General features: G+C 51.2%; 1 protein-coding gene across 1 annotated transcript in view; it reads left to right on the forward strand.

The window, feature by feature from the left end:
* LOC106811145 (TBC1 domain family member 25-like) overlaps positions 1–9,373 on the forward strand; it is a 49,384-nt gene extending 40,011 nt beyond the window's left edge. Inside the window, exons 5-6 of the mRNA XM_014814684.1 lie at positions 6,272–7,115; positions 7,236–9,373. Coding sequence (XP_014670170.1) covers positions 6,272–7,115; positions 7,236–8,416 — 2,025 coding nt within the window. The 3' untranslated portion in view covers positions 8,417–9,373. The remainder of the gene's footprint in view (positions 1–6,271; positions 7,116–7,235) is intronic.

A 9,373-nucleotide genomic window follows, 5' to 3' on the forward strand; every position in this document is an offset into this window, starting at 1 on the left:
GAGACTCTGAAGGCGGCACAGGTCGTCGACGCCGAGGCAACGAGGAGGTAGCCTAATGTAGACGTGTATGTAGCGTAGAGGAGGTATATGTATCATAGAGGAGTGTAATGTAGCATAGAGGAGGTTATGTAGCTGAGGCACGGTTTAATGTAGCATAGAGGAAGTGTATGTAGCATAGAGGCAGGTATGTTAGCGTCAGATGGACAGGTGATGTAGCTTAAGAGGATGCGTGTAAGAGCATAGAGGAGGTTGTATGTAGCGGTAGAGGAGGTTTCATGTAGCATAGAGGAGGTGGTATGTAGCGTAGAGGGGGAGGTGTATGTAGCGTAGAGGAGGCTATATGTACGCATAGAGGAGGTGTATGTAGAGGTAGGAGGTGTATGTAGCATAGAGGTGTATGTACCGTAGAGGAGGTGTATGTAGCGTAGAGGAGGCTAGATGTAGCGTTAGAGGAGGTGTATGTAGGCATAGGGGATGTGTATGTAGCGGTAGAGAGCGTGTATGTAGCGTAGAGGAGGTATATGTGCGTAGAGGAGGTGAATTAGCGTAGAGGAGGTACATGTAAGCTAGAGGATGGTGTAATGTGATCAGAGATGTATTGCGAGAGGAGGTGATTAACTAAGGGAAATATGTAGGCGTAGAGGAGCGTTATTACATAGAGGTGTGATGTAGCGAGAGGAGTGTGCTAAGTGTAGTAGGTAGGCAGGAGTGTAGTGCCTAGGAGGTGTCATGTGCGTAGAGGAGGTATATGTAGCGTAGGAGGTATATGTAGCATGAGAGGAGGTGTATGTAGTCGTACGAGGTGTATGTAGGCATAGAGCGTGTATGTACGCGTAGAGGAGGTGTATGTAGCGTAGAGGAGGGTATGTAGGCGAGAGGAAGGTGTATCTAGCATAGAGGATGTGTATGTAGCGTGAGGAGGTTTATGTAGCGTAGAGGAGGTATATGTAGCGTAGAGAGGTGTATGTAGCGGTAGAGGAGGTAGCCATGTAGCCGTAGAGGAGGTGTATGTAGCATAGAAGATTGGTAGTAGCCGTAGAGGAGTGTATCCCTACGCAATAGAGGTGTATTTAGCGTAGAGGCGGTATATGTAGCATAGAGGTGTATGTAGGCGTAGAGGACGAGCATGTAGCGTAGAGGAGGTGTATGTAGCATAGCAGGTATGCTAGGTAGGTGAGCGTTAGAGCTGTAGGCGATTAGAGGTGTATGTAGCGTAGAGGAGGTGTATGTAGCATAGATGTGTATGTAGCTAGAGGTAGTGTAGGCGTAGAGGAGGTGTATGTAGCATAGATGTGTAATGTAGCCGCGTAGGAGGTGTATGTAGCGTAGAGGAGTATCATGTAGCGTAGAGGAGGTGTATGTAGCGTAGAAGAGGTGTAATGTAGCGTAGAGGATTTGTTATGTAGCGTAGAAAGAGGGTATGTAGCATAGAGGTGTATGTAGCGTAAGAGGTACATGAGCGTAAGAGGAGGTGTATGCTAGGCCCCATAGAGGATGTTAAAAAAAAAATGTAAAGCGGTAGAGGGAGGTGTATGTAGCATAGCAGGTGTATGTAGCGTAGAGGAGTATGCTAGCGTAGAGGAGGTATATGTAGCGTAGAGGAGGTGTATGTAGCGTAGTGAGGAGGCTGTATGTATCGTACGAGGCGTGTAATGTTAGCATAGACGGATGTTGTAGTAGTGTAGAGAGTGTATGTAGTGTAGAGGAGGTGCTATGTATGCGTAGAGGAAGGTGTATGTAGCATAGAGGAGGCTTATGTAGTGTAGAGGAGGTGATTACTGTAGCGAATGTAGTAGGATGGTTTATGTAGCAGTAAGATGATGGAGGGTGAAGGTATGTAGCGTAGAGGAGGTATATGTAGCGTAGAGGAGGGTATGTAGCCGTAGAGGAGGTGTATGTAGCGTAGAGGAGGTATATTGTAGTCATAGAGGATGTGTATGTAGCGTAGAGGAGGTGTATGTAGTGTAGAGGAGGTGTATGTAGCATAGAGGAGGTGTATGTAGGCATAGAGAGGTGTATGTAGCCGTAGAGGAGGTAATATGTAGCGTAGAGGAGGTGTATGTAGCTAGAGGAGGTGTATGTAGAATAGAGGAGTATATGTAAGCGTAGAGAGAGTGTGTGAGTGTACGTGGTAGAGGTGTATTGTTAGAGGATGGTGTATGTGTGTAGAGGAGGTGTATGAGTGTAGAGGAGTATATGTAGCGTAGAGGAGGTGTATGTAGCGGAGATATGGTATCATGTAGCATAGAGAAGGTGTATGGTTAGTGCTAGAAGAGTGTATGATGTAGGCGTAGAGGAGGTGTATGCTAGGCGTAGAGGTGTATGTAGCGTAGAGGAGGTGTTATGTACCGTAGCAGGAGGTGTATGTAGCGTTAGAGGAGTGTATGTAGCATAGGACTGTGTATGTAGCTTAGAAGGAGCGCTGGATGTAGCGTTAGAGGAGGTGCTGTAGCGAGAGGCAGGTGTATGTAGCGTAGAGAGGTATATGATACCGTCATAGAGGAGATATATTGCATAGAGAGGTGTATGTACATGGAGGAGGTGTATGTACCGTAGAGGAGGTGTATGTAGGCGTAGAGGAGATATATGCTAGCATAGAGGAGGCTGTATGCTACATATGAGCGGGTGTATGTATAGCATAGAGGTGTATGTAGCGCATAGTAGGAGCGTGGTTATGTAGCATAGAGGGAGTGTATGTAGTGTGAGAGAGGTGTACTGCTAGCATAGAGGAGGTGTATGTAGTGTAGAGAGGTAATATGTTAGTGTAGAGGAGGTGTATGTAGTGGTAAGGAGTGTAACTGTAGTGTAGGAGAGGCTGGAGCTAGCATAGAGCGAGTGTATGTGTGTAGAGAAGGTTATGTAGTATAGGGGAGGTATATGTAGCATAGAGACGGTTATGTAAGCCATAGAGGAGGTGTATGTAGGTAGAGGAGGTGTAATGTAGTGTAGAGAATGGTGTATGTAGCCCTATAGAGGAGTAGTGTAATGTAGTGTAGAGAAGGTGTATGTAGTGTAGGGAGGTATATGTAGCCATAGAGGAGGTGTTATGTAGCATAACGAGGAGGTCGTATGTATCGTAGAGGAGGTGTATGTATCGTAGAGGAGGGTGTTGCACCAGACTACCTGTAATACTCGGACTACGTGCATTGTAACTATCACGCTCTAGAAGTGCTATAATCATAATGTCTGTGGTGATCTTCTCTGATTTCTTGCTGTTGACTTCTTAGACACACTTTACCAGGGTCTCAACCATTCTCATTCTGCGGCAATCATTACCGATTTCTAGGCTTAATTTCCGCATTCTGCCAGCGGCAAGCGTTATATTCCTCATTTCAAGTCTCACTGTCACAAATTGCACTGATTGTTCGCGATTGTTCGCTTGGACACATTTTTTTCTTTCAGGCATTTTTGTATCTGGCATCGTCTACGGTAATGGAACATGCCTCATACGCTGTCTGGCAAGCGTGTCGCGATAAGTTTTTGTCTGCTAATTCAGGAACAGGGTTTTAGGGTTTGAGTCTAGGTTGAGATAGTGTGATCATACTGAGAATATGGCCCACAGTATGCCTCAGATTGCAGGAAAATGGCTTAAATATTTCAAAATTTTCTGGGGGGCATGCGCCACGACCACCCCCTAGCACGCCATCGCCTTACGGACACCGGGCACTGCCAGTGCGCAGCCAAGGCTAGCATTTCGCCCCCCCCCCCTGTTCATCATTTTGTAATACGCCTAGCTGCTTTTTCAATCTGCAGCCTCGGCGGCGCCTTTTGATCTCGAATTCGCTGCCTCTATTTAGAACATACCCGAAGCGCCGCTCTGGTAGCTACAGAAGAGCCTGCAGAACATAAGTATAGAGTTGTAGAGCGATTGCAGATGCTTTCAGACTTTTGCCCGAGGGCGAGAATAAAATCCAAATGCTTTGTTGGTTTTGTTGGTGTTGTGGCTCGGCAGCGCGTCCTTTTCGTGTTAGGAAAAATAATTTTCCCCTTTTCGCTGTGTCATGCCCTGACATTGACTTTGGAAGTTATCGCGGGACCAGATAGATGGCGGCAACGCAGTCGCCATCTACGTACCATTTTTCAAGTTAACAAAAAAAAAAACGCTTGGCTCGATGCACTAGACTGCGCGCCGGTCACGAGTTTCGACACCGCTAGGGTAACTCACTTCAAGTGTAGCCAACGCTATGGCTGAGTACAGGGTCGGTAGCCGCCTCTCGCCCTTCAATCGTCATTACCGCTCCGACTTCCCCGTATCCATCTTAACGCACCAAGCTGATGTCGATGTTTGCCATTACTGATTATCACGATGTTATCTGGATTCTGGAAAAGCTCCGCCTTCGTGCGCGTCAGCGGTGGCGTGCGTCGTGGCGAGAAATCGTCAGTCCTCTGTGTGATTTGCGCGTTGACACAGAGTTCTCTTACGAACAGAGACGTCTATTTTTCAATAAGAAGTCAGAGTTAGTCAACACTGCTTCTCTCAAATAGAACAAAGAATGCGAAAGCTGTTGAGTGAGTATATTGTTTTGAAATCGTTTGAGAGGTACGTACCAGCATTTTTGCATAATATCAATCCGTCCAGCGTGCCTGCTTATAGCAAAACTTCGTCTACCCCTGCGGTGAGGGGGGGGCCCTGATTTGCTCTTGTGCAAGAAAAACTTCCAGAAACTGGAACTCGCCTGCTCGCACTTTACCTTGACGGTGCAACCCCTATATATAACCAGCTGCGCAGCTCCATCCATAGCTCAGCTACACGCAAACGAACGTCAATACACCGTAGATTTCTAACCCTAGCAATACCGGTTTCTTGACGCTAGTCGAATCTATGATCTTGCGCAGTGCAAGCTGTTGATCTTGGCAGTGCGAACCTGCAGTCATACACTGATATGTACGCAGTCTTGTCGGGCTATTTACATTACTGATCGAATATCATAGTGACGCGGAAGTATGTACTTGCAGTAGTTGTAGTGTAGGCACTTGCTGTATACTGATGCCATTAGACGTCATATAGGCTAAGGCTAGTAACTAGTAAGTGTACTGTTTTGGACCGTAAATGTAACCCACTAATTAGCAACATAATTCATAAGGGCTCATGTAATACAGAAATGAATAAAACCTGAGGCTGAGTGTTTCCGAATCTCTATTTATACTAACAGGCTTATTTTTACTGGCCTATACCTAGTCGCTAACATATAATACGATATATGCATGTTGTGTTTGTGCGCGTTTTTAATGCATGTATTGCCTGAGCGTGTTCTCGGCTTAGTTAGTAGCCTCGATGGGTAATCGAGGTGGAGCGAGTCCCAGTCTATATAGCCTTTGTCCTTGCAGGCCATTTCCATTACTGGGCAAGGTTCGCGGAACGGGCGAGAATTTTCGTCATCCTTTCTGCTGATTTGCGTCACACAGCTGGTTACGAAGAGAGAAATTATGTTTTTATAACAAGTCAACACTGTTTACGGTCCCAAAATGTCTACCGTCTGTGTCCCCACTAAAAGTTGCGGACTGTTTTCGCTGGCAGGTAATGGATTCCGTGCGGCGGCATTCATTCGGCGAGCGATCCATAGCGTGAGCGCGGCTGCCCTTACTCGTCCGTAGGAACGTTTCCGGGTCCGCGTGCGCCTTGCGCGGAATTGCCGCGCAAGATCTGGCGCTTATAGCGCTTGGGATCACACCGTCGCTATTCGCAACGCTTCTTCTGGTATCCCGCTCATCCTGGATTGCTGATCACCGTTGGACTATTCCGCATTTGGAGTTCACAGGGTTGGAGACCCCTGTTTACCTACCTCAACTATTTGTATCCACTCTACATCACTATGGACTTCTCCTTTCTGCCGCTCTCTCTCCAACCTTCTCTCCCTCCCCTCTTGTTCTAGCTCTCTCCTCTCTCGTCTTCTCTCTCTCTCTCTTCTCTCCACACCTCTCAAGATCTATTTGTTGTATGCTCCCAGGTGTAACTCTACACACACCCTACCTACTCTCGCACCTCTCTCCTCTCTCTCTCTCTTCTCTCTCTCTCTTCTGCTCTCTTCGTCTCTCTCTCCCTCTCTCTCTCTCTCTCTCTCTCTCGTCATCTCCATCTCAGATCTCCATCTCCATCTCCATCTCTCGTCTCATCTCTCCATCTCCATCTCCATCTCCATCTCCATCTCCATCTCTCTCTCCATCTCATCTCTCTAGATCTATCTGTTGTCTGTTCACAAGTGTGACTCTACACGCACCCTACCTATCTCCACCATTCTCCACATCTCTCTTATATGTTGTCTGCACACAGGTGCGCTACGTGACAAACCTCGTGCGTAAGGACGTGCTGCGCACCGACCGCACGCACGCGTTCTACGCTGGTGCCGATGACAACAAGAACACGACTGCACTGTTCAACGTGCTGACGACGTACGCGTACGCTCACCCGGCCGTCTCCTACTGCCAGGGCATGAGCGACATCGCGTCGCCGCTGCTCGTCACCATGCGAGACGAGGCGTGCGCATACGTCTGCTTCTGCGGGCTCATGCAGCGTCTGCGGCCGCACTTCCAGCTTGACGGCGCCGCGATGACGCTCAAGTTCCAGCACCTGAGTGAGCTGCTGCACCGCTGCGACCCGCCGTTCTTCGCCTACCTGCGCGCGCAGGGCGCCGACGACCTGCTCTTCTGCTACCGCTGGCTGCTACTCGAGCTGAAGCGCGAGTTTGCGTTCGACGACGCGCTCTACATGCTTGAGGTGATGTGGAGCACGCTGCCGCCGGCACCCCCTGACGGCGAGATTGCGCTCGCTGATGCCGGCTTTGAGGCGGCGCACGCGGCGGCGGCGGTGGCGGCGTGCGGCGTGAAGGAGAACGCGTACACGCGGCTGCGCGCGATCCGCCGCCAGACGTCGCTGTGCGGTAGCCCCGTTGTGAAGGACGCGCCGCTCACCGCGCTCTCGCCCGACGCGTGCTGCCTGCAAGGGGGCACCGGCGACGGCGGCGACGACGCGCCGAGCCCGGACGACACGGGTGCGCTGGAGTACCGCAGCCTCACGAACGCGATGACGCGGCAGCTGCGCACGGAGCTGTCCTCGTTGAACCGCGCCATCGCCACGGACGAACGAGTCGACGTCGAGTCGTCAGCGTCGTCCGCGGGCGGCTGCGACGACGCCGACGCCTGCTACGCGCGCGACGCCGCCGCCGTCTGCGACGACGCCGACGCCTGCTATGCGCGCGACGCCGCCGCCGTCGCCGCCACCGTGCTGCCGTCACCAGAGGGCGCCGCCGCCGCAGGCGACATCATCGTACATCACCGGAAGGACAGCGACGTTGGAGCGGACGACGGCTCGCCAACCACGGCGCGTCTCGCGTTTGCGACGCTGAAGGTTCGTATCGAGCGAGACGGCGTGTGTCTCACCGAGGAGACGGCGCCGCCACATGGGGGCGCCACTATCGACCAGCCGGCGCTGCCACACGGCGTCGCCATCGTCGACCAGCCGGCGCTGCCACATGGGGGCGCCACCGTTGAGCTGTCGGCACAGGATAGCGTTGAGACGGAGGGTAACGACAACGATGTCGCATCGCTGCCTGAGCATTACGAGTACCTGACTGGAGGCGCCACCGGAGACGTGTCGGACTGTGACGAGCGCGAGACGAGCGTTGACTCGGACATCGCCGTGCTGCCGCTGCCCGCGACCGCCGCGACGTGGGGCAGCGACGGTGGTGCCCCGGCAATCGACGTCGCAAACTCGGGTTGCTGGGAGTCGGCGAGCGACGGCGGTGGCAGCAGCATCGCCGTGCTGTCGCTGCCCGGCAGCCAGGCGGCAAGCATCACGCGCGACACCCACGACTCACCCTCGCCGCAGCCTCCTCCTCCGCCGCCACCGGCAACCTCCAACCTCCTCCGGCCGTCCTCCCTCAGCAACCTGAAGCGTTTCTTCTCCGACCGGCTACAGGAGATGGTATCCCCGAGCCGGCCAGACCCCCCGGAATTGATGAACGGTGGTGGCAGCGGCGGCGTCGCCGGTGGGAGCGACACACCGCTGTCACCAGCATCCTGCGTGTCAGCTCGCACCGAGATGGGCGTGTCAGCGAACAGCTACGAGTCGTGGAGCGTCGTCGCGGAGGCAGATGCCGGCGAGGACATGGAGTTTGCATCGGTGGCTGGGCCGCGCGCGCTGCCGCCGCCGCACGAGTTTGGCGTCGGCAATCCGTTCCTGATGTTCCTGTGCCTGACGCTGCTGCTGCAGCATCGCGACTACATCTTGCGCAACCGGCTCGACTACAACGAGATCGCGATGACGTTCGATCGCATGGTGCGCAGCCACGACGTGCACCGCGTGCTCCACCAGGGCCGCGCCATGTACGCAGAGTACTTGCAACGCTGGCAGACAAGCACCACGGCCGGCGGCGAGGACATGGGAGACACGGGGGAGGTCGTTGACCTGAGCGTGTGAGCGAGCGATTGACGGAGAACATACACAGCTCGCAGGGATTGGGGCGGGAGCAGGAGAGATCACAGACCTGAGCAGGAGATGTCACAGACCTGCCCAGGAGAGGTCACAGACCTGCCCAGGAGAGGTCACAGACCTGAGCAGGAGAGATCACAGGAGCGTGGCCGCGATGGAATAGTGGAGAACAGATGCAGACAGGGAACATATTTTCTTATCGCTAGTCTTTCGGCTTATATAACGTTTTGAGAGGCACGTTTCGGTGTTAGTTCGATGTGCACTCCCTACATTTATGAACTGGATGGTAGAAGGGCATTGCAATTGAATTGCATAGCGACTTCTCCCTCATGTATGCTCGCCTGTTATGTTGGAATATAGATCTGCGGCACGTTTTGGTCTTCATTTTCAGTTCAGGTAAAATTCCATTAGCAGTCTCTGTCAATTATTGCCTAGGACAGTAGTTTTCATAGTTGTGGTGTCGAGTCAGAGTAAATAAACCAAAGCATTGTAAGAGAGATCGAGTTATTGATATTACCTAAGTGAAAGGGCCAATTTAGTAGTTTCAAATCCTTTCAGTATGGAAACGGTGTGTAATTAATTTGCCAACAATGAGCTTTTGTAAATGAATATTTTAGGATACTGTTAGGGTTGGGAGGTGATTTTCGGTCGAAATTTCAATATCTACTTTATTTGATAGATCGCACCCATGGGCAGCTATATATACATAGAAATTATGTATGTAGCCTACCAAACAGTTCTAAATCCCCGCATTAGTTAATTCTTAACACAGGCGTTCAATCATGGGAAATTTAGAAAAGTGCTAATATCTCCACTGTTAGAAATGCTGAAGTTGCTGATTTTTCAAACGATATTTCTCGAAACTTACAACTCTGATTCCAAAAATTGTTGTTACGTTTCTATGCTAACATATCAAAGAAAAAAAGGCAAAATTTTATTTGATAA

This window comes from Priapulus caudatus, unplaced genomic scaffold (genome assembly GCF_000485595.1).
Source record: "Priapulus caudatus unplaced genomic scaffold, Priapulus_caudatus-5.0.1 Scaffold509, whole genome shotgun sequence".
In the NCBI taxonomy this organism is placed as follows: Eukaryota; Metazoa; Priapulida; class Priapulimorpha; order Priapulimorphida; family Priapulidae; genus Priapulus; species Priapulus caudatus.